Genomic DNA, 27,950 nt, shown 5'->3' with positions numbered 1-27,950 from the left:
AGACGTCACACGCTCGTATGTTACTGCTAATTTACTCGTATTTACGAAATTTGTAGATCTATTACGGTGTGATAATTTATGTCTGAAGTTGAATGAGCAAGTCGAACCTGAAAGGCTTTGCTACGGTAAGCAGAAACAATTGTTTTTTGTCTCTCTGTGATCATAGAAAAACCCTTTAGCCAGCCATAGCACGCAGCTAGGCAGTTGGCTAACTTTAACACTAATGTGAATGCTCCACAGTTAAATCCATTTTATTGGTGTAGCGTTAGTTAGCGCACGTGTCTGTTATACATTCAGCCAGTTATGAGTATTTAACAGTAGCACCAGCGTTATAATAGGTTATTAGTATTGCTTGAAGTAACGAGAGCGTTGTCTTGTGCTAACGTTTGCTAACGTGCGCTGTTGCGTGTCGACGACGGAGCTGTGACAACCTGGGTTGGTCTGGTAAGACAGAGGGAATATGAGCTGTGGATACTTGTCTCTGTGCTAGCCTAGCCAGTTAGCTGACTAGCTTGAGACGTAACCGAGGAGGGGAAGCTCAGAAAGGCAACTTGCCTCTTGTGCTACTGCAGGCTATTGTCTCTGCTTGTTGGGGTGGCGCAGTCTGCAACATTTTGCGGATCGGAAATATCAACTCCTGTTTTCATTTCAGATTCAAATTACCGACATTTAATTTTATTAAATATGCTACATTATTTTTTAAATGCATTATTGCATTAATTATTACGGAGCTGATCTATTAGCATCTGCGTTTAGGCGCCCATATGATACAGAAATACAGACATGCATTTTCACTTTTATTTTATAACGTTATTTAACTGTTGGACACTCACAATTATTAAGACCAATCGTATTTTCAATCACATCTTCGCCACGCGGTTTTATCTTGTGCGTGAGCTAAACAAACGTTTCAGCCATTCAGCACAGCATTTGGGGGGTGTGTTACCACAAAGCTTTATTTGGTGACCGTCCTTCGCGTAGAAACCTTTTGTCTAAAGGACGTATCAAGGCGTCTTCACTTGCACAGTGAGAGCCAGAGTGATGCTGCACTCGTTCCCACATTTTCTCATTTCTTTGATGGTGCCTTCTAGATGACACAGCCTCCTACTACATTGTTTACTACAACCACAATTAAATAGAAATGAATCAAGCATCAACTGCGAGGAGCCAACTGCGTATTAGCAGGTTGTTAAATATTACTGTAGCTCTGTTTTGACGTGTCGCTGATGCGTTTCAGTGCATTCAGTATAATTTTTTTAGTTGTCATAGTTGCTAATTTAATGTATTTTTCTGTTTAGTAAATAATATAGAAATTGTAATATAGAAATTAAAGATGTATTCGTAAATGAACTACGACTTGAAATGTAAGCAACCGTTTATTTGGTGTGATTTAACAATATTTGTCAGATGTTTCTTTTAATTTTGCAGATTATATGTAACCGTCAGAAACACTCCTTTGATTAATCATAGTTCAGTCTCTGACGTTCATATTTTGTTGTTATTGTGGTGATGGATGTGACTGAAAGTACCGGACGTAGTAGCTGACTGCAGTCAGTAAATTCTTGAAGTTTAATGAATTTGTAAATCGGCACGTTTTGTTAAATGAACTAAAGCCGCTGTCTCTTTTATTGTGGTAAACATTTGCAGTGGCTTCATATCGTGAATGGATTCTTGATAAGATAACTGCAGCATATCCTCTGCTCCTCTACAAGGCTCAGACACAAAAATGACATATTAGGGATTATCCAAAGATCCCACTTTCCGTTGCTGGGCCTGTGGCCAATGGAAGCTTGTGGTTCCTGTTGTTTTTCCATTGACCCTTTTAATGGGCATTTGGCCACATGCAGAACGCTTTGAATAACAGTTTGCACATTGTCAGACCAATTTTTTTTATGTAGTAGCAATTTAGGGGAAATATATGCACAGCCCTGGTTTGTTTTGGTGCGATGTTACTGAAATTGCGTAAATACAGATGTGTACTTCACACAGAGAAAGTTTGTTGACCCATCTGCTGAGAGCCAGATTTTTGATGAAACTGCTGCAAGCTTTATTAGGGAGCAAAGATGTTATCAAGCCCTCAAATATGAGGGATCTCCACAAAGAAGAGAAAGAAAAAACAAAACAAAACTTGGGCTGCATAAGTAAAAATTTTTTTTTACTCCTTTTTGCAATAAAATCCATTTTTACCTATATCTTGCCCTATGTTTACCATTTACATGCCAGTTTCTCACATTTCACTGTCATTGTTATTAGAGGAAAGGCTTTTGGAGACAGGTTTTTATTGTATAACATCTCTGTAAACTGAAATTTGGCCTGTTTGACAAAGCTGCCCAGGCAGTCTGACCCATGAACACAGTCTGTATATCATATTATTATTATACGGTTGGTTTTTTTGGCTTTGTTGTGTTATGTTACTGTGCTGAGACGCTGGAAGGTAGTTGTTCAGGAAGTAGTTATATGTTGCAGACAAATCACAGTGATTGCTGTGTTGTCGTACGGCAGGGAAATTGTGAAAACATTTGATTATACCTAAAGTGAATAGTTCTATCTGCAGATATAATGCAGATAAATACTTTATTGGCATAGGGCCAACCTTCTGTGAGTTTTGGATTGAAATACTACAGTTTCATTGCAAAATGGTATTTCTTACGCAGCAGACATTTAATATTAACTGGAAGCATTAGTATTTTTTTTAAACATCCTTACTCTTGAGTTATGCCATTATTCCTGCCTTACATTAGCCTTTATATCACAAACGGTCAGCTCTTCAAAGGAGTTTGAGAATGTGCTATGAATTACCTGCCTTTTTTTTTTTTTCCTTTGCAATTACTGCTCTGCAACAACAAATGCCACACCTTTGTCAAATAGGCTAGTACTCTGTATCTGTGCTGATGTGGATGAAGCTGCATATGCCAAGTTGTTTTCTGAAGTGCCGTGTTGATCAGATGGGAATTAAATCCACAGGAGTCACAGTACTGTTGTGAATTAATAGTGTGGTAAGATAAGCCTGTCCATGGCGTGCATGTGAGCTGTAACTGGTTACGTGGAGGAGTGTCTCTCAGTGATGAGGGGTGCGTAAGAGCAGTGACTCACTCTCCTACCCATTAGATATTGCCCTTTGTGCTCTGAACTGTTCCCCAGAGAGACCTCTCTCAGTCGCATGGTAGGGCTGAATGCCATTTTTATTTAGATCCAGCTCTTTCCTTCTCACAAGTCTTGCCTTTTGAACACGCTGTTTTCTGCAGATGGAAATGCTTTTCTTTTTTTCCTTTCTTTTTTTTTTTTTTACTTTGGAATTCAGGGTTGGGAGGATTCGAGAACACATTTATGGTGATATCTGTATCTGGCCCACTTGAACATTGATTTAAATCATTTAATTAGCGCTTCAGTTATGTTGCTCTACCTGGCTGCCATCTATTTTCATCTGTTTCTGCAGGCATTTCATCTGGAACATTTGAGGACAGAAATTTGTCTTGGACCACCTTGTATCATAAAATAGTGACTAGTTGTTATCTGACACAATGAGCTTACTGTGTACTTTCACATTTGTCTCGTTAGTAGAGGATGCTCAGTTCAGTTTTTATGACAAAATCTGAATATAATTCTGTCATTATAGACATGTGACAACATGCAATGACACTTTAAGTTTGTGTTGCACATTGAAAGTTTCTAGATGGACTTCCTGTGCACTTCTTTGCATGATAGCAATGGTTCCTGAAACAAGGTTATGATTGGGAGCAAGAGGCTGAAGATCTAACTATTTAGAATTTTTTCATTCTTTTATATGTTAGCCTATATTTCTTTCCTTAGAGGCAAATCTTACCAACAGAAACAATGCTTTTGTCTTTCTGTTGGAATTTACAAAGGATTTGGACATTTTAGAACAATATTTTTGTGTGATTTTTTTTTCAAATATACTACAGTTGACTGAAAACATGGGTGATTAAGTGGCATGTTTGAAGTGGCTGGTACCATTTCAGAGGATCAAAACATTATAAAAGTGTCCCTTTGTAATTTTGAGTTTTGTGTCATCTTGGAAAGCACCTTGCAGATGACCTCTGAGTTCTCTTTAAATAAAATCAGTTGGTTTCAGATTCAGTTGTGTAGCGGCCTAGTTAATGACTGGAGCCATATTTCCTTAGTGTAAACATGTTGTATTGCATGTCATAATTCCTCAGACCTGGAGATTAGACGTTTTTGTCTTGCCCTCTTTTTGTTTGGTTGCCAGAATATATACCTGACATTTTAAATATTGTTAACAGATATTATCACTGAGTAAGGGTTTTACACGGACCACTAAAAGATGTATCAAGCAGTTGTCTGAAGTTTTGAGAACATTCAAATAGAAGTCTTTGTGAAAGGTTGAGAGGTCTTGTGTTCATTTTTCTAGCATTTCTCCTCTGTAGAGAACAGAGGTTCTGAGTGATCACGTGATACTTCTGTTTCTCTCTCTCTCCCATTTTCTTACTGTACACAATCTTTTTGTATTTCCTCTTTTTCAGAGTTTTGTGAAAACATGCTATATCTTGGGAAAGCCCCCTTAAATCTATGAAGTTACACTACTCACCCCTCAAAGGTCACGCAGTAAGCCGTGCTTTGAGATATACTTTGAATGTCCCTTTTTGCACAGAAACTGTGTGATGAGGTATCTCGTGCCCTTTCTCTGGTATTCTGGAAAGTCAAATTATGAAAATAAATGCTAAAGAAAAAAAAACTGTTGCGTTGGTTTCTAACTTTCTGAAATAGCATACAGACTTCACCTTTACTGTCAGAAGATGCCTCTGACAAGAAGACAGGTTCCTTGACAAACCATGACTTGGCCAAATGCGTAACATGTCATGATATTTTGTCTTTGCTCTTTGGTGAAACACTAAGTGAATTTTACCCCTCTCTTAGTCAGCTCCATGATTGCCACTGCATGTCTCACTATAAATTGTCCAACAGAGAGCCAGTGTTATTGATATCACTGTGTCATAACATTATATAATACCAGTGACAGCATCTATTATAAATTTACAAGAAGATACTAGCTGCTGTAGCTAGTAAGGTTATCACTGTGGCAGTTAGTAGCTGTTCACTATTCTTAACTTGAAGAATCTTGCATCTCACTGAGATTCCTATTTTAGCTCATTGCCTCTTCGTTGTACCCTGTTTTTGGCTTATCCTTAGAGTAATGTCAGTAGTTTTCATTTTATAAGGGCAGAGGTAATTACTAAGCAAACCATAACAAATGTGATATTTTTTGCTTAGACTGCACTCTTAAAACACTGCCTAAAGAGTCAACTTATTTAGCATAGCTTCTATGCAGCAAAAATATTTTCTATGCTGAGCAGATGTGTTGCCCCTGAAACCAACCATTTCATATTCCTAAATGTGTGTTGTTCTGAACAGTGATGATCAGATAAAGCTTATATCCAGCAGTCTCTAAAATTTTGTAGTGTAATTGTCAACTTGCCAACTAGCTCTGGCATCCTCAGTCCTCTGAGCTTCAAAACATCTTGATAGCCACTCTCCCCTGTTTTTCCTTTTTTGTTTTTTTGTTTTTTTTACCTCTCTCTTTTGAATGTACAGTTAGGCTATTCGTAATTGTAGGCCTCTCTCACTGTGTATGACAACCACTACAACCTGGGCTGGTGAAGAATAGCACACATTTCCTCTGATGTGTGTGGTACCAGTGCCGTGAACTGTGAAATGCTGTCAAGCGTCAGAAAGCCCTTGGGTAGAGTTGTTTACTCAGGGTGAGTTGCGTGGGAATGATGATGAGACGGACCATGCTGTCTCATGCACATGAGGAAACGTGGCCACTTTTTTTTTTCTCTTGAGATGATCAGTAGTTCACTGAGAGACAGGGTCTTTAGAATAAGTTTTATATTTCAAAAGTATATTGTCAAAGAAGTCACTAAAGTATGTGTTTATTTACAAGCTGATTTAAGAGCTGCCCTTTAAAATACCTGGATGTATTGCTGAACTATACATGGATGGGAATGCTCAGTCCTGTTTTCTCTGTAGAATAATGAAAATATTGTCTGCTACTTGGAAATCCACCTCCATTTAAATTTAATTTTGTTATTATTTTTAACCCTTTTTTCTCCCAATTTGGAATTGTTTCCTGTACTACAGTAAACCACCATCTTGGCATGACCTTTACATCAGTCTGGGAGGGTGAAAGTAGGGGTGTGCGATATGTATCGTCTACGATAATATCGTAATTGTTGTTTTAACGATGTGCAAGCTGACATTATCGAGTATGTCACTCACTTTGCAAAAACCAATCAAAAACATGCCTTGTGAGTCCACGCATTCACTGCGTCATGTAGCCTAGTAGGATAGACTGCTGCGCGTGTGCATTGAGAGTGCATGGAGTGTGCTGGTATAGGCGTACATGGTCACCGCACAAGTTAAGCTAGCGAAGCTGCCGAAAAATGCATGACTGAAGTTAAAAATGAGCGAGCAAACAGTGCCGGGAGACAAAATACAGACACCACCAGCCTCGCAATCTACATTGCTAGATTTAATTGCCAGGTATGGATCAACCTCACTCGCATGGAGGTGGTTTGGCTTTGAAAAGACGGATATTGCTCAAAAGGCGGCAACCTGCAAACTATGTTGGAAATCAGTTGCCGTTAAAGACAGCTCGACAACTAACTTGTTTCATCATCTGAAAACTGCTCGATCTCAGTAGTACTTACACTGGCGATTTCACTGTTTTTGTATTGTTTTTACCTGAATGCTTCAGTTTTAAGAATAAGTAAGACCTGTTTTCCTTAGATATGTTGCTTCCATTAATATCATGTGTAAGCAACAATTAATATCCTGTTAACAAGAGTGAGCTAGTACAATAAAAGACTTTTACAAACACGTTTTTTAAGGATGTAAAATATCGTCTACTTATCATTATCGTCAAAATCCCAGAAAATATCAAGATATAATTTTTTTGTCGGTATTGCACACCCATACGTGAAAGACTGGCACATCTGTGCTCTGAAACAAGCTTGTCAAGGCCCATGTCGTTTCCTCCAGATGTGCTTGCAAGTGTACATTTGAAGCTAGAAGACACTGCTGGGCGGCATTGTGGGACGTACCATTTACAGCTGACTTCCTAGAACATGGCCTGTTGTATTTATTTGCTATGTCTGGCCTAGTTGATGGTATTGTTGAAATTGCAATGTGGAAATTCTGTGATAGTTCATCTGACTCCTCTCTTTGGGCTTAATTGACATTGCCTTGCACATGTGCATTTTGCAGCGTCATGCACAGAGAGAATGAATTCTGTTTGAGTCGTCTTGTAGTACAACCTGCTCAGCTGTGTTTTGAACTAGGCCGTTTGGATAAGTATTACAGCTGTACTGTTTGTTCCATCCCCTTTGGCATACTGCGGTTTCAGTGAGGATGTGAAAGTTTAAGTGCTCTTCTTGGCATCAGCATCTCGTCTGTGTTTTCGCTACTCGTTTGTGACGCCTTCGAAGTGTTCTCGACAAGAATCCTGTTTATTATCCCTCTCTTTCACTCACCCACACACAAGACACGTTGGTGTGTGTGTGTGTGTGTGTGTGTGTGTCGGTGTGTGTGCCCGTGCACGCGTTCATGTAAGCATAGGTCCATGCATGTGTGTGAGACAGTTTGGTAGGTGGAGCTTGACGGTTGCACAACTTGTGCTAGCACGGCAGTGTCAGCAGCATGCGAGATTTCTGGTGCATGTTTTCCCTTAGAGGGCTGTTTTTATGCTGGGGGAAATTATTTTGGCTCTTGCAGATCTAGTACTATAAACACATTGATTCATTTGACTGTAATATCACAGTTATTGTGCACATTACAGAGTTTGCAATAAAAATCGTGTATGTAGCAGTTGTCTCTAGCATAATCATTAGCCTCATGCTTTTAAATGAGTTGCTTCACTGTGCTGAAGATGTGTTGTTACATGTCATAGTAGTAAAACCACAATGGGAAGGTTTTTTTTTTTTAGGTTGACAGACTGCTCCAACACACACGTTTCAAGCTTCCAACTTTTTAGTTCCAAAACTGTCCAGACTGGCAGGTAGTAAGCGTTGGATTTTCTGTGCTTCTCTTTCCTTTTTTGTTCACACACAGTTTTACACCCTGGTACAGAGTCCATCTCAGCACAGAGCTGTTCAGATTGTAAACAACATTTTTTTCAATGACCTTGACTTAATGTGTCTGACCCCACTAATATGTGATGAGCTGATCAGTTCACTGTAATATGAGCAGCCTGAAGGCCTCTTTTCCCACTCGAAATGGATGCTGAGGAGTATGGATTTCATACATGGAAAAGTGATTTGTGTTACTCATGTGGTAGCCAACTACAGTACCTTTTAGTATCTTTTAACTGATCATGATAATTATTGTAATGCGTAAATGTTTTAGATGAGTCATGGGAAGAAAGCATTTACCTCTGCTCTGGTGGTGTTGTGTTTTTTTAAGTAGTTCTGTGTCACATTATTAATTTGCACTTGTGTAGTTGTAACTTTGTGTGTTTATCAGGTGGCAGTGCAGGGCCTACTAACTACTACTAACATTCACTGTTCGATAGACTTCATTTACACTGGACTCCCATTTATTGCAACGTTTCAATTTTGGAGCATCTTCTCTCATGCTGTGACTTTCAAAACTCTCGACCCTCTCAGTACAGATTGAACCAATGACTGTATTTCGTCCTCAGAGCTCTTTCAACAAATGCTTTTAAAATCTTAACAAACACACACACACATACACACACACACAGTAATTGGTAGGAGTGTTTTTAGTATTGCAGCCTAAGCTCTGGAAATCCCCATCTTATACAACAACCTGCATCTTTCAGGCTAGAGGTGATAATGGAAATGTGCTTGCCAACTGTACTCTGAAATACAGTATTTCATTCAGCACATGATGTATAGTAGCAGCTTCTGTTCTCTCTCTCTCTCTCTCTCTGATCCTCTTGCTCGTGAGTTCAACTCGTAAGCAGACCGTGGCCAAATAAGAGGCTGATTACAAGCAGGCCAATACCCACTCTCATCTACTGGCCTTTACCCTAATCCCCCAGCCCCCTCCTCTCTCTCTCTCTCTCTCTCTCTCTCTCTTGTGCTCTCTCTGTTTAATCTGCAGTAAATGGTGCATTGTTCTCTTGCAGCGTGGGTATCTGTGGTCATTAACCTACATTCTAAGCAGCAGTCTGTAGGCTCCTTAAAGGTTCTACCAACAAGCTCCGATGACGAAGTTAAACTGGCCACAGTCTTCTGTTTAACCCCACTTCTGCCGGGTTTGCCCACACCTCTGCGGACACTCATGCATTGTCCAAATATTGATTTAAGGCCAGTGGCCACACGCTGGCTAATCTCAACCGTTCATCAACAAAGTACAAATTGATTTTTTTTATAAATTGGAGTTTTACGTAGATAAACATAACAAGACTCTATGTGAAATCCATTTTATTTCTTTAAGGGGGGATAATTTGAAAGTAATTTAATCCTGTGCCACCAGCTGTTATATATTCAACAATCTGTCATTGGCTACTTAGGCAAAAAAAAAAAAGTTATTGTACTTTTAGCAAATAAACACACCAAGTATGCCTGCGAAAAACAAGTAAAAATTACATATGAAACATATTTTCCATTAGCAGACTTAAAAACGCGTATACCAGCAGCAAACTGTAAAAATATGCTGATCATAAATGAAAATGTGTAGTGTGGACATGATGTGAGTTTTTCGGCTCTTGTAGCTTTGCCTGATACTTTCATCACTGTGTGTGATGATGAGTGCTTTGAAGTGCTGGGTGGTACTAGAGAATCTAAAAATGCACTGCAAACCCTCACATATTTAATGAGCATGTGATAAAAGATCTGCATTGTGTGACCTGAGAAACTGTTCAGTAAGTGCACACGTCTCTTGATCCTGTCATTTTGTGATAAATTGAGTGTTATATGATTGAGTGTTATATATAAGTCGCAACACTAGCCTAAATAAAAATGATTTCAGAAATTCATTATTTTTTAGTCAGGACATAATGAATTAATATTGCGATTTGTGACATTACACTACATAGGGTCACAGAGCTGATGCCACAACATCTGCAGACCAGTCTTGCAAAGTATTGTCTCTGGGGTTGGGAATCATCTGTTGATTCTTTTTAGGTATTGGGAGCAGGTGGTTCAATACTGCTGGAAACATGTTATTTTGTGCGTTTTGAGCTCTCTACTGTACTTGAACTCTCTACTTTAAATCTCACTGTAGCCTGTTGTGTGTTCTGTTATTACTGTTGTGTGTCAGAGTCCTGCGCATGCCTGCACATCTCTGGTCCCCATATAAAGGGACTGAGCTACATTTTAGCTGGGCTGATGAATGCTGAAGAGAAACAGTGCAAAGTTCAGGTGTACTTCACTCAACAAAAGGATAGCAGAATGCACATTAGGCTTCAAAGTAATATCATACAATAAGTCTTAGTGCATTTAACATGACCAAACACCTATTAGTACACAGCAGTACTTGAGGGAAGAGAACTTTGGCATATTTGACTACCCACTGGCCACTGGGTAGTAACAGCTAGGTAAAAGGGTGTGTGTGTGTGTGAGATCTGTGTGATGCACAGGAAGCAGCGCAGAAGAAGAGATATTAGAAATGAACTGGAAACAGTTTTTATTACAGTGTTACATATCTTACGTTTTACACATTTTTGAATGGGAAATATTATTTATAAATGCATAGAATTGCTTGCTTTTTTTCTGCTCCTGTTTTTGAAATGCTTTAAAAAGAGTTTTTGCTCTAAACCTATTTTTTATACGTCTATAATAAAGAACACACAGTCTCTCTCCAGCTGCCCTTAGTAAAGCATTGGTTTCAGAATCATTTAGGAATCAAAACAATTTCAAAGAATCATCAGTGGTATCGGAATGGAAAAATGTCAAACAATGCCCAACCCTAAATGTCACTGAACAAAACCATTATGTCATCCTTGGGAAAAAAAAAACGCAGTTAAAGTATGGTAAAAATAAAATGGTCAGGGTTGTTACTTGAGTGACGCTCTGAGTGTGGGTGGTTTGGGCATTTTTCACTGGATTACCGCTGAACTGTGTCTGTTAGAGAGAGTGCAGCTACACACAGTCCGCCCAGTCGGCCGATCTCACAACATGGAATTTGTTTTATTACGGTGGGATGTTTGTGGAGGCCCCCCCTCCCTTTTTTCTTTTTCTAGACGCGTAAGTGATAGACAAGGTGGGGTATGGTTTTCAGGAGTTGTGTGCTACAATTATGAGTGTGTTGCTTATGTGAGGTTCTGTATGAACTGTCTGAGAAAAATATTGGTTTTTGTTTGCTTTACATCTCTATGACTAATAAGTTTAAGTTCTACTCTTCCTTACCTTGCAGTGTCAGGTCTAATGGTTAAAATTTCATAGATTTCATCCTATGAAGGTGTGTTACTCTGGATTTTCTGAAAATGTGTGTCCAGTGTTTAAAAAAAAAGAAAAAAAGTTTCCATACCATGCAGGCATATCACTTTTGTTAGAGATCCCGGAAAAGTAGTTATCTCGGCGCGGTTGTTGATTTGGTTATATATCCAAGAGGAAAGAGAGAGCTTTGATAATACGCTTTGGCAGCCTGATCTGAGAATAATATCTCGGTGTTTTCAGATATTTGGCGCATGAACAATATCGGTCTCATGAAACATCTGTCACACAGCAGACACAGTAATTCTCTGCAAATATTACAGTATAAGACAGAGATATTACAGTATAACACAGGCTAAACAGTGCAATAGTCAGGACGGTCTTTTGCTATGAAATGTCAGCAGGTCAGTGATTTCCTCCTCTGTCAACTTTTCCTGTCATAGCGGATGCTTCTAGAGACTGATGTGGCTATCGTGACCTGCTTTGTCCGCTTTGTTGTCTCTCTCTCTTTTTTTTTTTTTTAATATCAATTCTGCTGGACACATCAGTTCCATGTAGCTGAACTTTACTGTACTGTTTAATACTAGCCCTGTTTAAATGCAAACCCATCTGAAAACAACCGGGGGGGGGGGTGTTCCTTAAGCAGAGATTGAGGACTGGAGGACTTGTTTCTGTTGATGTCCATTGAAATTGCAGTGGACACAAATGGGTAAAGCCACTCTCCGGTCTCTCTGGTGTACCACACTCTGTTGCTGTTTGATGGAAGGTAGTGTGCAAGTTAACATTTGTTGTAACTTATTGTTTAAATTTCTCTCTTTTTTTTTTTTCATCTTCCACCTCCTAAAAACAGGTTAGTTGTAGGATTTTTAAAGGTGAATTGAAGGGTATGGTGTTAAGCTGAAGTCTCGTAGTGTTGCCTGCAGAGGTAAACGTTCAGGGCAGTTATGCGTGTGTGACACAGAGACGTAAAAGTGACAGTGGCGGAGAAAGAGGAACCATAATTACTCCAGCGGCCAGAGTGGTCTGAGCAGTGGTGTCCACACCCCCAGCCTGAGAGGACAGAAGAGAACTGCGAGAACTCCACACTTTGAAGCATGGAGTTGACATGTCAGTCTAGGATCATGTTGCCTAGTCTACAACATCTAGCAATGTATTACAAAAACAACCCCATTGTTAAGTCTAACGAGCACTGTCCTTCTTTACCGACAGGTGATCTTTGTTTGTGTGATTGTTAACATGGTCAGACGTTATAGGGCATGACGGCTGAAACGTCTGTTTTTATCTCCATTGTTTCACTTTTCCAGGGAGGATCTGTTTATTGCACGTTTTGTCCAGTAGCTACCACACTCTGAATGAATAGGACCCGCTGCCATCAAAGATCTCAATTCAGGATTTCCGTTTATAGCTTACGCATACAGGGCCTGTAGGAATCATTTGTTGAAAAGCTAAGTTGCTTAGTGATCAGACGGCCCTTTTTTTGTTTTTTAAACTTCTGAGTAGTCATTTTCCATTGTGCCTTTCTCTTATTCTACTGTTCTTTCATGTATCCACAAATGTTTCAAAAATGGTCATGGTGTTATTTATGTGAAAATTAGAATTTAATAGTCATGGATATATCAGCCTTTCCTGTCAGTGAGTCTTCTCTCAGTTCAGTGTGTGTTTGGGCTTGGAGATCAGCAGTGAAGAGAAGTATTCTGACTCTCAATTAAATTACCTCCGTCTTTTTCTCTTGCTTAAGAAGAGCTCCTTTTAACTAGTACTGGCAAGGCTACGACAGGGATCATGTGTAGGAAAAAATAAAATGGCCCGAGATGGCTGATAGCTAATACAGAATTCTGCACAGTAACCTAAATTTCCTTTACTGCGGGTCAGGTCTGTGAATGTGTATACAAACACACTTGTAAATATCCAGTCCGTGTTACGCAGAACAGAACATTCGGGAACTCATATTTTGTTTTGAGAGAGACGCTTAATCGCCTAACCACTGTAACATGTTGCAGTCTCATCTAAAGCGTCTCTACGTGACTGCCCTCGTTCTTTCCCGTATAGGTCTGATTGTGAGTGCGTGTGTCCGGTGCTGTGTCAGACGAACTATTCTTAGCCTTTAGCTCTATCTGTCCTGTTCTGCAGTCATAGGATCAGGTTACCATGCTCCTTGCAGTTCTCCCTCTGTCCCCAGACTGCTTGCCGTGGACTGTTCTCTCTCTCTCTCTCTCTCTCTCTCTCTCTCTCTCTCTCTCCTTCTTTCTTTCTTTCTCTTTCTCTTTCTCTCTCTCTCTTTCTTTCTCTTTCTCTTTCTCTCTGAGTGTGTGTACATCACTGACTGAACTGAAGAACGTGCACTAATGGGAAATCACATGGCTAACGTACAGCCTGTAATGAACACGTGGAAAGAGACTCTTCTCACACAGTAAACTTGAAAACTGACAAATTGCTCCTTTTGCTTGTAACATGTTCACGCTTCTTCAGGTCTTTATTCAGTAATTCATAAAAAGCTTCCTACATACCTAGATTATCTTAAATTTATTTGAAGTAGCAAGCCAAGCATTTACAGAGAGAATTAGTTCTAAAGAGATGGTGAAAGCAGTGTCTTTTTCACTGATCATACTGGGTTCTCTGGCTGACTGGAGCGTTTTCTCAGAGCATTCTTGGTGGTGTGTGTTGTGAATAATTTACTCTGCGGTGGAACTAAACAGAGGCTCAGCCTATCAGGCCAATCTGATGACATCACACAGAGACACGCCCATTTTCACTGCTGCTCCTCACCAACACACAAACACCAGCACAATCTAGGCGCACACTGCTTCCTTTGTGCTCAACCAGACCAAACACCAGATACTTAATGAACAGCACCCCGCAGTGACACTGGCTCGGCCATATTGGAAATGAATAAAAAAAAATCAGGGGGTGGATGGGATTTTGACACCTGAATATATCAGGGGAAAACCATGATGGTGCATGAAAGAGTGGTCAGTTAGCAATTTCTAATTGTAGCTTAAACCCAAGAGAGGACTCTAGGGTTTAAAATCTGAAAGTTTATTTGACTTTGTGAATCCTCTTGTTTTAGTGCAAGCACTGTGCATTGACACAGGCTGCATTGGGGGGGATGATCGGAGATAGTCTGAAATGCATACAGAATGCATATACAGTCAACGTTTAAAACTGAGAATGGAACAGACATTTTAACGGTGATCATCACAGATGTTAAACTGGACCAAAATAGGCCTAACCCAGGAGAGCTATAATCACAGTTTTCTAGGGAGGTCAGTAGATTTGCAGTGAAAGGACTGATTCAGCACCGTACTTGTCTAAACTGTTCTCTCTCTGAAGAAAGCAAAGAGTAGCAGAAATGCTAAAGTGGCGATTTCCCCAAATACTTCAGTAATTATAGTCATGGCCTTACTGCACATCTCCAGGATAGATTTGATTTTCTTTCCCTCCCTCCCTCCCTCTCTCTCTGTTGCTCTTTTATGTTCTGCCCAGTGACAGAGATGCAACCAGAGTTGCCATAAAAATATGAGCGACGTTGTAAAGGCTGTTCTGGCTGCAGCTGTTCTCCGCTTGTGGAAATATTTCATAATGTATTTGGTAAAATAAGCTTGTATGTTCAGTAATGACCATATAAGTCTGTATGAGGATATATTTTGGAATGATAACCTCTGTGGCAGAAATTTTGAAACACTTTGAAATTTCCTGATTCAGTCCGTATGCAAGTTACTCTAACACATTAGAACCTCACAATTAATTTTGTTGTCCAGTGACAATGTTGTAGATATTTGACAAAATTTTGCACTATTTCACTGATGACCCACACAAACTGTGGCCTCCTGGTCTTTACTGAGTCCAGTCCGTTCTGGTCTCTAGTCAGTTCAAACTGTGGCCTCCTGGTCTTTACTGAGTCCAGTCCGTTCTGGTCTCTAGTCAGTTCAGTAACCTGTGATCTTGTGGAAAATGACAGTGGAGGGAGGATATTGCTGTTACTGAATGTTGTGTAGAGAGGACCAGATCTAGATCCCTCGTAAGTTGAAGGACTAAGCATGTCATCCAGTTAAATCTGATTCTAGACTTTGTTGTTTGCTGTTTACTCTGAGAATCAGATGCATAGATTTTTGTGAGCATGTTGGGACCTTTGAGTGACACACCACACGTTATCACAGAGTAAACTATGGTGATTGTAGGAATGAACTGCAGGCTGGGATGTTTGTGAGAATGCAGTAAACCAGGGAAGATTTTAGTTTTTGTTTCTGGATACCACTGCGGTGTGTTGCCAAGAGCTGCAGACCAGAGTCGCAGATGGGTCACAAGGGGGAAAACTGAAATATTGAATACAGATAGAAATGGAAGTTTGCTATCAAATACTTCTGAAAGAAATTATTAGTGAAGTGTTCCTAATGGAATATTGAATAGAAATAATGAATAGAACTTTCAGCTGTTCTGATGTTACATGATCATAAACATCTTTTACAGCCTCATTATATTTTCCCCCAGACTTTCCAAGGTTTTCCACTGTGTCAAATGAAAACAGATCCAATAGCAGACAAATTGTTTACACAAATTTATTTGCTTTATATCCCATCGTACATGTCTGCACGCTGTGCTGCGTCTGACTCTTCCCCAATCACTATTCGCTCAGTTCTCCCACAAACTCTCTGGGTGCCCAGTTGAGGGCTGAATGAGATTTGCCCCTACTGCCTGACCTATCTAAAGAAACCTTGCCAGTTCTGTTGAACTCCATCAGTACATGTGACACAGCTGGAGTTTAGGCCTATCAATCTTGCTGGTAAAATGAACCGTTACATCATGAGGAAGAGTCTCAGGTCTGTCTTACCATCTCTTTCAAAGAGGCCAGATATTTTAGAATTGCTGCTGTAGTGGTTGAAGAATAACAGGGGAGTAAGTTTCCGTATTGCATTGGTTCAAACTTCGCTCATGAGGAAATATGTAAGTAAACATAGCAAACTGGCAAAGTGCAAACCTCCAGAGTTGGTTTCTGTTGCCCAGGTCATCAACAGATGTTGACCTGTTGCCCATCTAACAGTTTAGGCTGAATTAACAACCTCCAGTTGTAGTTAAAAAAAACATTCCACAGAATTTCCTTTGGTTGCAGCTGGACTGGTTACTTAGGTAACTCTGTCTGAAAAACGAACCCGAGGAGGATGAAGCTTGTCTGTGTCACTGGGTCTGTGTCGCATACACATGCTGGCTTCCACTCTAGAGACAGGAAATCCCGTGACGTTTATAACCCCTGGCCCACTGCGATGATGTATCCGTGTGAGGTGGGGCCTTTCCTCTGCACTCACATGTGCTAAGATGTGGGAGAGTGACTCAGCAGTCTGATGTTTCAAGGTGGAGAAAAACGTATTTTCCCATCTCTCTGCATCTTCCTCTTCGTTTAGTGCATTGACATTTCCACCCTTGATGGTCAGCACTTGACCAGATAGACTTGACTGTACTCACTGATTTTAATGCTCTTCAAACCCATCACACTGTATGTGAAATGCAGCCGTGTCAGGCTCTCATCACAGTACTCAGAAGCATGAGTCAACAGTCCAGAGCTGCCAGGTACTGATACACAGTGAACGTGGCCTATAAATTATTCATAGAAGAATAATACATGTTTGAAAGGGCTGACAGGCACTCTTTAGACACATTGTGATTCTGAGTCAGACTTAGTTTGAATTTGGATTTTAAACGTGTTTTTTTTTTTATGTGGTTTCAGGCACATGATGAAATCTGTGAGCCTTAGTTGCCACAGCTAGTCAGGAGCTGCACCATGGCCAAACCGGGGACGGACCGAGATGGAGCCATGGTGGAAAAGCCAGCGGGGAAGAAGGTAATCCAGTCAGAAGCTAAATGTAGAGCACTTTCTACACTAGCATATCCAGCTCTGTATTTACGTGTGGAATTGCATGTTCTACCTTTAAAGCCAGTAAACACACTGTAGCAGGTTAAAAAAATTACTGTGTGCGCTACACTAAAAGGTGTAAACAGTCTTTTTTTTGTTGTTTGTTTGTTTTTCTCTTTGTGCCTCACTGCTGCCCTTAGTAGTATTTCTGTGGAACAGTCTTTATGGGCCAACGGTATTGTGTCCTGGATTAATGGTCTTGAGGATTAGTCATGTTCATACACAAGTCTTTTGCAGCTGTTCCTCTCCCATGTGACATATGTCCTTTTATATATCTTGCCATTTGCTTTATTTATTGCTTTATTTATTTATTTAGGCAGAAGGCACAGATGTGTGGACTTGTTGTCTTCTTTCATTTATTGTGTTCTTTTTCAAATAATGACTTTTTTTTTTTCTAGAGTAAAATATCTCCATTCACCAAAACTCCGAAGCTTGACCGGAGTGAGTTAGTGGGGAAGGAAGGGAAGCAAAAGTCTTCCATGAAGCGCAAGCTCTCCTTTACCGCCAGTCCACCTCGCAATGAGGAGCGCGACTCGGACACAGGTGAGTCTCTTGTCTAAAGGGAAATCTGAAGGGTTGGTGTCTGGCCTCATCACTGCCTCCTTCTGGTCATTTTCTCAGAACATATACAATATGGTGACAGCCTACCCTTGCCAGTAATTTTTTTGTGTTTGTTGTGTGTGTGTGTTTTCAAATATTGGCCACCTTTCACAAAATAAATTGGAGGAGTGGGGAAGGGTAATTCTAACAGACACTTACCCTGTTTTGTGTTTTGATAGCATGATATAGACAGTGCTGATTATTTTTTACCGATTTAAGTAAACCATCATGCGTGATGGCTCTTTGGTCTCTGTTTTAGAGAGAAAATGCCAAGGTGTGAACTATTAATGCACTTTGTGAATTATTTGCAAACATGATAATATACACCATTGAGAGAACTGGTAAACTAATACTGTTTGTTATCCTTTGGGCACTGGATTTAAGTAACTTTGTGAAGCTAGTTTGATACTTAAGGAAAGGTCCTTGGTATTTTACTTCATTGCTGTTATTTATTTGAATTATACTCACAGAAGTTATGTTTAGTGCTTTCCTTCAAGCTTAAGAATGCTGTGTGAAATTTACCACTCTCAGCTCCAGCTATCATGGGATTGGACAGGTTATCATGGGATGACCATCATCTTAACTTCATAACGAGACACTGAGTTTATATGTTTTTCCAAGTGCGTCAATTATTGCTATGATATAAGGGTTAGGAACACAGATATTTTAATTATTGTTTATAAGGTAACGTATAAGATAACGTACAAGTTATTGCCCTCGGTAAAGGTTTTGTGATTGAACTGCTTTTGCTGTGCCTGTAGTAAAATTTTGCAATAAGCATAGGTAAGAAAATATATGTTGGAGGAGATGCATGCTTTACAGCTAGGGCCATGCTAGTGTCCCCAAGATACCTTTGTCTAAGTCCTGCTTAGTCCTGTTGTGATTTTTGGGGAGGGAACAGACTCAGATATTTATTCAAGCTGAGTCTTCCCTTCAGCTCTACATTCTCAAGGCATTTTTTTCACTGCGGAATACACCTTTTTCGAAACATTATATGGAGCGCCTTCTCAAAACACACTGGTATAAATGTTAATGATGAAACAGGCTACACTGAGTGCACTGAATTTTGAGAGTAGCCCTTTCTTTGCTCTGTAAAGATGGAACCCTGTTACATGCTCCATTGCTGTGATTGATGTTTGAGGGAGAGGGAGAGGGAGTGAGTGTAACGCAGTGCTCTCCTCTCCCGCTCCTCCTTTCCTCTCCTCCTCTCCCCCCGCCTCTCTGCTTCTGCACTGTAGATGACTCTGATCCTGGGCAGTCGAGCGATACCTGGGGAGAGAGGTTACTCCCTCCCTGCAGGATATACGCAGGTAACTGCCTCTGCAAATCCGCCTCACAGTGCGCCCAAGTAGCACCACGGCTGTGAAACAAGCAGAGAAGAAATTTTTCCCCCCTTCCATTCAGTAAGCATGGGCACAGTCATTGTTGTGTGTACCAGCCCCAGATGCTGTCAAGCACGCCCAAATTAAACAAAATGCAGGAGTTTAGTTAAACAGGTACAGCCACATTAACTGTTTATCAAAATTTGAACAGTGAGTGGACAAACAACAGATTAACTACAAAGCCAGGCTAACCTAAGTGGTGCTGTCACTCTTCAGAAGTCACTTTGTATCAAAGGTTTGCCGTATCTTGGCCAAAATGTTTGTTCCCAACATCCCATTTTTTTATTTAATTTTTAAGCAGATAATTGCGTACAAGCTCACTCTCACACACCTCCAAACACTTTTTGTTTGTGTCTGCATCTGCTGCATCGCTGGTAAACTGCATGCCTGCCGATAGTGAACGTAGACTCATGGAAACAGGTTTAGTCGGGAAAAACTGCATGTGTCGAGTAGGCTAACCGTTATTTTCATTTTCTGCTTGTATTTTTGTTTCTACTTAATGGCTGTCTGCTTTGATTCAAAAGGAAGGGAGCAGATTTAAAAAAAAAAAAAAAAGAAGAAAGATTTGATCTTTGATCCTTTTGGACTCTAAATAGAAGGGATTTTTAAGTCCTCTCTCTTATATCCCAGATAAGGATGGCCCTGACAAGAAGAAGGTCAAGAAAGAGTCTGGGAATAAGAAGTCCACTCCTGTGAATCCTTCCTTTCTTTTCGGATACCCTCTGTCAGAGCGCAAGCAGATGGCTCTCCTCATGCAGATGACAGCGAGAGACAACAGTCCAGGTGGGACAGTGCATCTAGTATTTACGTCCTCTGGTTCACCGATTACTCTTTTGTCATTTTCTTTCAAAGAATTGTATTTTTGCCACTTATGAACAACTGTTTTCCTTTTGTAGAAAGACAAATGGTCCTGCAATGACAGTGCCAAGTACTCTATTGTGCTAACTTTTATGTCAAGGTAGCCCTTTACCAGCATATTGCCATTTCTTGTTTCGCTCTCTTTCAAAACACTGATGTGTCTCGTATTCCTTTCAGATTCTACACCCAGCCATCCCTCACAGGCGCCAGCCGTGCAAAAGAAGATCGCAACCAGCTCCTCGTCGCGACAGAAAGACAAGGTGAACAAGAGAAATGAACGTGGGGAGACACCTCTGCACATGGCTGCCATAAGAGGGGATGTCAAGCAGGTCAAAGAGCTTATTGGACTTGGAGCTGACGTCAATGTCAAAGACTTTGCAGGTAAGGCTGCGACTAAGAATTTGAAGAGACAACATAGCACAAGTCTCTTCAGCACAAGTAATATGCTGTCGTTCTGTTATGATGGCAGTATTGCTTTGGATGACAGTATTCAGTACTCTCTGCAATTCTAATGTACATTAACAATAAAAGAATGAAGTGAACAGTGCCAAAATGGTTGTAATAAACAAGCCTGCTGATGCTCCTTTGATACTCCTACTCAGATTTTTTGCCAGCTCCAGAGAGTTTGATCTTAAGTGAATAACCTGCCTTTGTCTGGTTTTTTTTTCGGCAGGCTGGACTCCTCTCCATGAAGCTTGTAACCTTGGTTACTATGATGTGGCAAAGGTTCTGATTGGTGCAGGAGCAGAAGTGAACACGCAGGGACTGGATGATGACACACCTCTGCATGACGCCTCCAGTAGTGGCCACAAAGATGTGAGTGCCTTAACTTGGGCTCTTTTTTGTTTACTTTACAAAAATCTTAATAGTTTGACACTGAAATTTTTGTTACCATTTGTCTGGCACCAACATGTACATTCACTAAAAGTTGTACAATGGTGTCTTGTATCCAAGAATATCGACACTTGATCATCTCACTAAGAAAAACTAATCGACGTATCTATGTTTTTGTAGATTGTGAAGCTGCTGTTGCGACACGGGGGCAATGCTTTCCAGGCCAACAAACGAGGAGAGAGACCAGTAGATGTGGCGGATTCTCAGGAGCTAGAGCAGCTCCTAAAGGGTGAAATCCCATTGTCTGACCCAGAGGAAAGCTCCTCAGGTAAGGTTCTATACTTCACTGTGAGGTACTAGACCTCACAGCAGCGCTACTGCTAGCCACATTTTGACGCTTGTAAAGGGAGAGGGGGCAGTATTCTGTGTCATTTCTGTCATCCTTATTTAAACTTTTTCCCCCCCTCTATTTGGCCACAGAATCTGAAGACCCTCCATCAGTAAACCCTTCTAGCGTCGATGAAAACATGGAGTACTCTGATGCTGAAAAAGACTCTGACAGCAAACTGCCCTCAGTGAAGGCTTCATCCTCCTTGACAGGAATGGATGAATATGAGTTTAAGGATGAAGAAGAAGAAGAAGATCTGAGCAAGGCACTAAATGACAGACACATCTTGAGGCGAGAGCTGAGACAAAGGGAGAAAGAGGAGAAGGAGCGCAATCATTATGCAACTAAACAGGCAAACAAGAGCGAGCAGACAACCCCATCGTGCAAGTCAAAAAAGTCAAAAGCCTCACGAGTGCTTTACTGCAGCTCTGATAGCTCCAGTGATGAAGCAGAAACAGCGTCAGAGAGGAGGAGTTCTCCAACAAGATCGGTCGGCAATGACGGTCACAAATCTGATACCAGAGTAAAAAAAGAGAGTCTTACCCTCACAACAGAACAGAAAGAAAAGGGCAAAGTGAAGAAAAAGAACAAGAGCCAGAGTAAAAATAAAGAGAATCAAGAGGTCAGGGAGGATGGAAAAGAGAACAGCAAGGCCCTGCTCTTCTCCACTGCACAAGCATCTGAAAACTCTGATAAGAGTGTGCGAGAAGAGGACTCCTTTAAGATGTCCTTCAGTCCAAAGGACGATTCCTCAGTCCATCTCTTTCACCTGTCAACAGTGAAGTCCCCAAAGATGAATCACAGTCTGTCTGACAAGCAGAGTACTCCACTAAAACAGGAAAACGCTAAAACTTGTGTATCTGTTGGTGATGGGCCGTGTTCGGTCGACAGTGTAAAGTACAACCACTACACAGATTCAGACCACTGCATGGAAAGCTCCAGCAGTAAGGGCTGTAAACACAAGGAGAAGAGCAAGCATCACCAGAAGGAGCTCAGCATAGATGTGGATGATGTTAGCTCAAGCCCGCATAAAGATGGCTGTCTGGGGAACAGTATGGACAGCACTGAAGTTGCCTTCAGGAAAACTGACAAGGATGGCAAAATTGTTAAGAAACATAAGCTGAAACACAAGGAGAAGGACAAGTGCCGTAAAGAATTTGAAGCTGAAAGGAATCGCCACCGCCAGAAAGATATACGTAAAGACGGCCATAGGAATATGGAATTTGACAGGGAGTTCTGGAAAGAGAACTTCTTCAAAAGCGATGAGGGTGAGGAGCTTGCATCGGGTGGAAAATGTGAGACACCAGGTGGCGGCTCACCTCACAAGTCTACAGAATCATCACCTCTTAAAGAAGAAAAGGGTTTGACAAAAGACAAGCACTCAGGCAGGAGTAGCAGCAAAGAGAGGAGGCAAAAAGAGGAACGGGAGAAAGAGAAAGCCCTCAAGAAAGAAAGGAAAGAGTTGTTCTGCAAAGAGGAGAGGGTAAAGGAGGGGAGAGCAAATGAGAGTGATGACAAAACAGACTGCCTTAGTGTTGGCAACGTTGCAGAGGAATCCTCACATGGTGGTGGTTTCAAAGAGGAGGCAGAGGACAAGCCAGTTACTGGGAATACAGTTGATCAGGATCCCACCGAGTCAACAGAGAAAAGCTCTCGAGAAAAATCTGACAAGCGCCTCCCCACCAAAGAAAGGGAGTTTGAAAAGTCAGATAAAAAACACCATGACAAAGAAAAGAAAACAAAAACTGAGCATTTCACAGATAAAACAGAACTGCATAACTCTGCAGACAGATGGAAAGAGAGGGAAAAGATGGCGAGCACTTCTCATTCACCCAGTGATAAAAACCACAAAGACAGTGAAAAGATTAAAGGCATGTCCGTTACAAAAAAGCACGAGGAGATTAAAAAGAGCAAAGACAAACTTGATAGGAGAAGCGAAAAGGATCGTCAAGAAAAGGAGCACTCTTCTGGGGAGCACAGAGACAAAGATAAGGATAAAACTAGTGTGGACAAAAAAGGAAAAGCCCCAGAGAAACCCACAGATCATGGCAAATTTGACAGAACTAAAGAGAAAGATAAAGAAAAAGACTCAGACAAAAGAAAAAAAGAGAAATCAAAGGAAGGCACCCCATTGTCGTCATCAAGTTCAAATCTGAAACTGCTCTTGGAGGAGAAGAAGGGTTATGTGTCTGAGAGCAGTAAGACAGTCTCTTCTAAACCAAGAGAAGAGGTAATGAAAACTCCGGAGAAGGACCGGGATAGGCGAGAGAGGGACCGGGACTCTGACAGGCACAGAGAACGGGAACGGGACAGACACAAAGAGAAGGACAAGGATCGATCACAGCAAAACAGGGATGTCAAAATTAGCAAGGCAAAGCTGAATGAGCTAGAGGCAGACAGATCCAAATCCAAGGCCTCCCCTGCTCAAAAGGATGTCCGTCCCAAAGAGAAGAGGTTAGTTAATGATGACCTAATGCAGACCAGCTTTGAACGCATGCTGAGCCTCAAGGACCAAGAGATTGAACAGTGGCACAAGAAACACCTGGAGAAGATCAAACAAAAAGAGAGGGAAAGATTGAAGCAACGCCCAGGAACAGAGCTTGGGAAGCAGAAAAACAAAGACAAAACAAAGACCTTCCCTTCATCTAGTGAGTCTTGCTTAACCAAGGAACTTTTGCGCTCCAAAAGTTCAGACACCTCGGAGGCCCTCAGCCGTGAGAAAACTTTGAAGGATGCTACAAGTGTGAGAACCCAGTCACTTGATGCTAAGAGTTTCAGTTCTTTTGGAAAGACAGGCCCAGTAATAGAGAACAACCTCAGCCGATCTCCAAGGCCTGAGAACGAGAGATCTGGCCTCATGTCCAGATCAGTGTCTATGATATCTGTGGCTAGTTCAGAAGATTCCTGTCAGACTGCGACACTTACACCAAGGCCCGTTGAATATGACTCTGACCTCAATCTGGAAGCTTCAGATTCCCAACCGCCTTTCCAGCAGTCTTCCCACATCCTTCAGTCCTCCAGATCACCTGTTGTACCTGATAAAGATACCAGTAGTCTTCCTGATGCAGTTCCAGGCAACAAAACTCCACTAAGCAGGCATGCATCATCTTACCTAAGGGCTATTCTGGATGAAGATGCAAAATGTGCCCCAATTGAAGGGAGACCAGCCGAGGACTTGCAGAGGATGGGTACATCCGCCTACCGTAGTGATGAGCACCCAAAAATCCATACCACAGAAATCAGTATGGCCTCAACCCAGGAGAGCCATAGCAGTCAAAGCCTCTCTAGCGCTGTGCCTGATGGGAGTATTACTACTTCTGATGGTGGTGGAGTTGTTTCCAGCAGCAGTTTTCAACAGCATATAAAGGACACGGGAAGTCAGCAGGCCAGCATTTTACAACCCAACAGTGCATTACTTACCACTGTGGAGCAGAGCAAGTCTGTCACTCCTGACCTTCCGACTGAGAGAGGTGGACAGGGTCCACATGCAGAAAACTCTTGCAGTGGAGATGCAGTGGAGGATCCTAATAATAATAAGGATTCTAGTAAGGATTCTTTACCAATAGTCATGTCCCAGGTTGCCTCAGCACCTCTTCCTTCTCAGCCTCAGCCCAGTTTCAGCACCAAAGCACTTTCGCATTCCAGTAGCCACCAATGGGATGCTGTTACATATGCCAATGTGGAACAGTCACTGAGAACAGACATGGTTTCACCTCTGAGACCAGAGCAAAAAGATAAAACTCCACCTGTGGATCCTGATACTGCAGTTGAAGAAAAGAGCAAAGAGAACATTCTTGGAGTTAGCAGAATGGAATGGACCAGTAACACAGGTCCATCCACCAGTTCACACAAACCCGTTTCCAGCACTGAGGATTCCTCTGTGTATACCACAGCAATTAAAGAGGTTAAAGACGCTCCAGAGTATATGGAGACTGATGAGGTCAGTTCACAAGAAGAGAGGATGTCAAGGCATTGTAATGAACCTGTGATTCTAACCAGTGCTCTCCCAGACCAAAACCAGCTTGGGCTCTCTGTTCCAGCAGGAGCCAAGGAGCCATGTTGTGCTGGTCCCGAGCAAGCGCCTGAAGATGCAGTGGATGTGTCTGAGGACAGTTCGGACAAGAGCAGACCCCTTGAGACAAAGATGGAGACAGCGAACTCCTCTGCAGCAGAGGGTCTCCAGGCCCAGGGGGTTTCTGAGACAAAGGTCGAAGCGTGTGAAGAAACATCTGACCATCCTGCTGTAGAGGACAAGACAGTAAAACCAGATCTTTCAGCTGACGGAGAACAGAGTCAGAGTTGCAGTGGTGTTCAACAAGATCCTCAAACAGAACCAGTGAGTGGCGGTGTATCTGGAAGTTCTTCGCCGTTGTCCATAGTTGACTCTGATCTGTCTGGGGCAAGGAGTAAGGTCCGAATTCTAGACGATGACATAGACATCCAGGTGGCCCACCCGAGGAAGCGAAAAATGCCCAGGGTTTCTCCTCCTGCTCAAACCAGCCTTACAGTTCAGCAGGTTAAGGAAAAAACCCAGCAGTCATTAGCTGCTATAGTTGACTCCTTGAAACTAGAGGAAATTGAGCCCTACCAGACAGAAAGAGCTAACCCATACTATGAGTTTCTGCACATTCGTAAGAAAATTGAGGAGAAGCGCAAAGTGTTGTGCAGTGTTATCCCTCAAGCACCTCAGTACTATGATGAATATGTCACATTCAATGGGTCCTACCTCCTTGATGGGAATCCACTCAGCAAGCTCTGTATCCCAACAGTGAGTTAACACATTGCTTAATTTTACAGTGATTACTTCCGATTTTTAATTTCTATCAGTATATGATTTGAGATCTTTTGAAACTCGTTTTGGTGAACTTTCATGAGCTCGATTTGTGTTCCAAAAATTTTAGATCACTCCACCCCCATCCTTACCTGAACCACTCAAAGAGATGTTCAAACAACAAGAGGTTGTCAGAATGAAGCTACGATTGCAGCACAGCATTGAGAGGGTAATTTGTAAACCAGTTCACTTTCTTTTCAATGTTAGGCTTCATATTTATCTAAGTCAGAGTGATTACACGTTTATGTCTTTTCATTGTGTGCTCTATTCCAGGAAAAGCTGATTGTGTCTAATGAACAGGAGGTCTTGCGAGTCCACTATCGTGCTGCAAGAACACTAGCCAATCAGACACTTCCTTTCAGTGCCTGCACTGTGTTATTGGATGCTGAGGTGTACAACATGCCCCAGGATGTCCAGGCAAGTAACATTTTATGGATTACTTGGTCTGCTCTTCCCATTTCCATGTTTAAAATTGTAATAGACGATGAACGAATATAGGCCAGAATACATTACAGGTGAAGAAACATTAATTATCAATTCTCTTTGGGTTTTGTTCTCTCTCATATTAGGGTGATGATGGCAAAACCTCGGTCAGAGATCGTTTTAATGCGAGGCAGTTCATGTCTTGGCTGCAGGATGTCGATGACAAATTCGATAAGTTGAAGGTAAGAGAAAATAAATATGAGATTGCCCTGAATCTCCACAGTGAACATAGAAGTGTACTTAAGTTAATTATTCTGAGTCTTTGTTCGTTGCTACCTTGACTGTTCCACTTGGGTCAGTCCAGTATTTGTTTCTTTCCACAGACCTGTTTGTTGATGCGACAGCAGCATGAAGCAGCTGCATTAAATGCAGTTCAGCGCCTGGAATGGCAGCTCAAGCTGCAGGAGCTGGACCCTGCCACCTACAAGTCCACAAGCATTTTTGAGATCCCTGAATTCTACATCCCCCTTGTGGAGGTCAATGACGATTTTGACCTTACCCCAATATGAACTCCAATCTGAAAGAGAGATTGCGAGGACGCTCGTCTCACAGGTCACTGCTGTAACACGTGGTTAAGACACACGCGGAATAGAGGAACGTGAAGCACTTATTCTGAGGAGTCATTGTATGTATATGTGTGTGTTTGTGTGTAAATGTGCACACTCTTAAACATCACATGTGATCAGACACTCCAGAAGCTCTTAAAAAAAAAGTTCAAGAACAATCAGCTCTCTCTGTAGGTTAGACTTCCTACAGTATGTATCTTGCTATGTGCTAGGTCCAATTTCACAAAGTAGTTCCTGAAGGTCCAGTTGCTTTTTTTGTTCAGTTTAACCACAGTTATTTGGTCCAAATGCACTTCTTTGTTCTGGATCCAGTTCAAAAATAGTCCCAAAGTTGACTTTCTGGAACCAACCCCAAACCAAACTGTACCTAATCGTGAGATTCATAGCTCTGAAAGGAGGACCATGGGGACGTAGAACTGATAACTGTCAAGCCCCAGAGCTCCAGAGACCAGCAGAGGCTGAAGACCAACATCTTAGTGTGAGTGAGGGAGGGAGAGATGGGGACAAAAAAAGACAAAAGGAATAGGGGGAGACAAAAAAATCCCTTCCACACTCAACCAGCAGAAAGATGAAAAAGAGGTCTCAATTCAGTTTGTTTCAAAAGTGAGTGTTCATACATGATGTACAGATTGTGCTCTTCATTTTTTAACTTATTTTATACATACTGATTGTGCATTTGTAAATAGCCATGTAATTATTGTTTTTAACTTGTAAAAAAAAAAAAA

At 41.4% G+C, this 27,950-nt stretch overlaps 1 protein-coding gene across 2 annotated transcripts; it reads left to right on the top strand.

The window, feature by feature from the left end:
* The first annotated feature begins 3 nt into the window (after positions 1 to 3).
* Positions 4 to 27,950, top strand: ankrd12 (ankyrin repeat domain 12). 2 transcript variants are annotated; one of them, XM_030773221.1, is made up of 13 exons: positions 4 to 125; positions 17,098 to 17,211; positions 17,682 to 17,826; positions 19,122 to 19,193; positions 19,896 to 20,048; positions 20,301 to 20,504; positions 20,797 to 20,939; positions 21,138 to 21,285; positions 21,438 to 26,113; positions 26,247 to 26,345; positions 26,450 to 26,593; positions 26,746 to 26,841; positions 26,983 to 27,950. In XM_030773221.1, the coding sequence occupies exons 2-13, from the start codon at positions 17,152 to 17,154 to the stop codon at positions 27,166 to 27,168; spliced, it is 6,126 nt and encodes a 2,041-aa protein (XP_030629081.1). In that variant the 5' UTR covers positions 4 to 125; positions 17,098 to 17,151; the 3' UTR covers positions 27,169 to 27,950. The 2 variants fall into 2 exon arrangements, with proteins under 2 accessions (XP_030629081.1, XP_030629082.1); XM_030773222.1 differs by lacking the exon at positions 19,122 to 19,193.

Source organism: Chanos chanos, chromosome 5, assembly GCF_902362185.1.
Source record: "Chanos chanos chromosome 5, fChaCha1.1, whole genome shotgun sequence".
NCBI lineage: Eukaryota > Metazoa > Chordata > Actinopteri > Gonorynchiformes > Chanidae > Chanos > Chanos chanos.
Note: the sequence above shows the minus strand (reverse complement) of the source record. Positions and strands in the feature narration are given on the sequence as shown.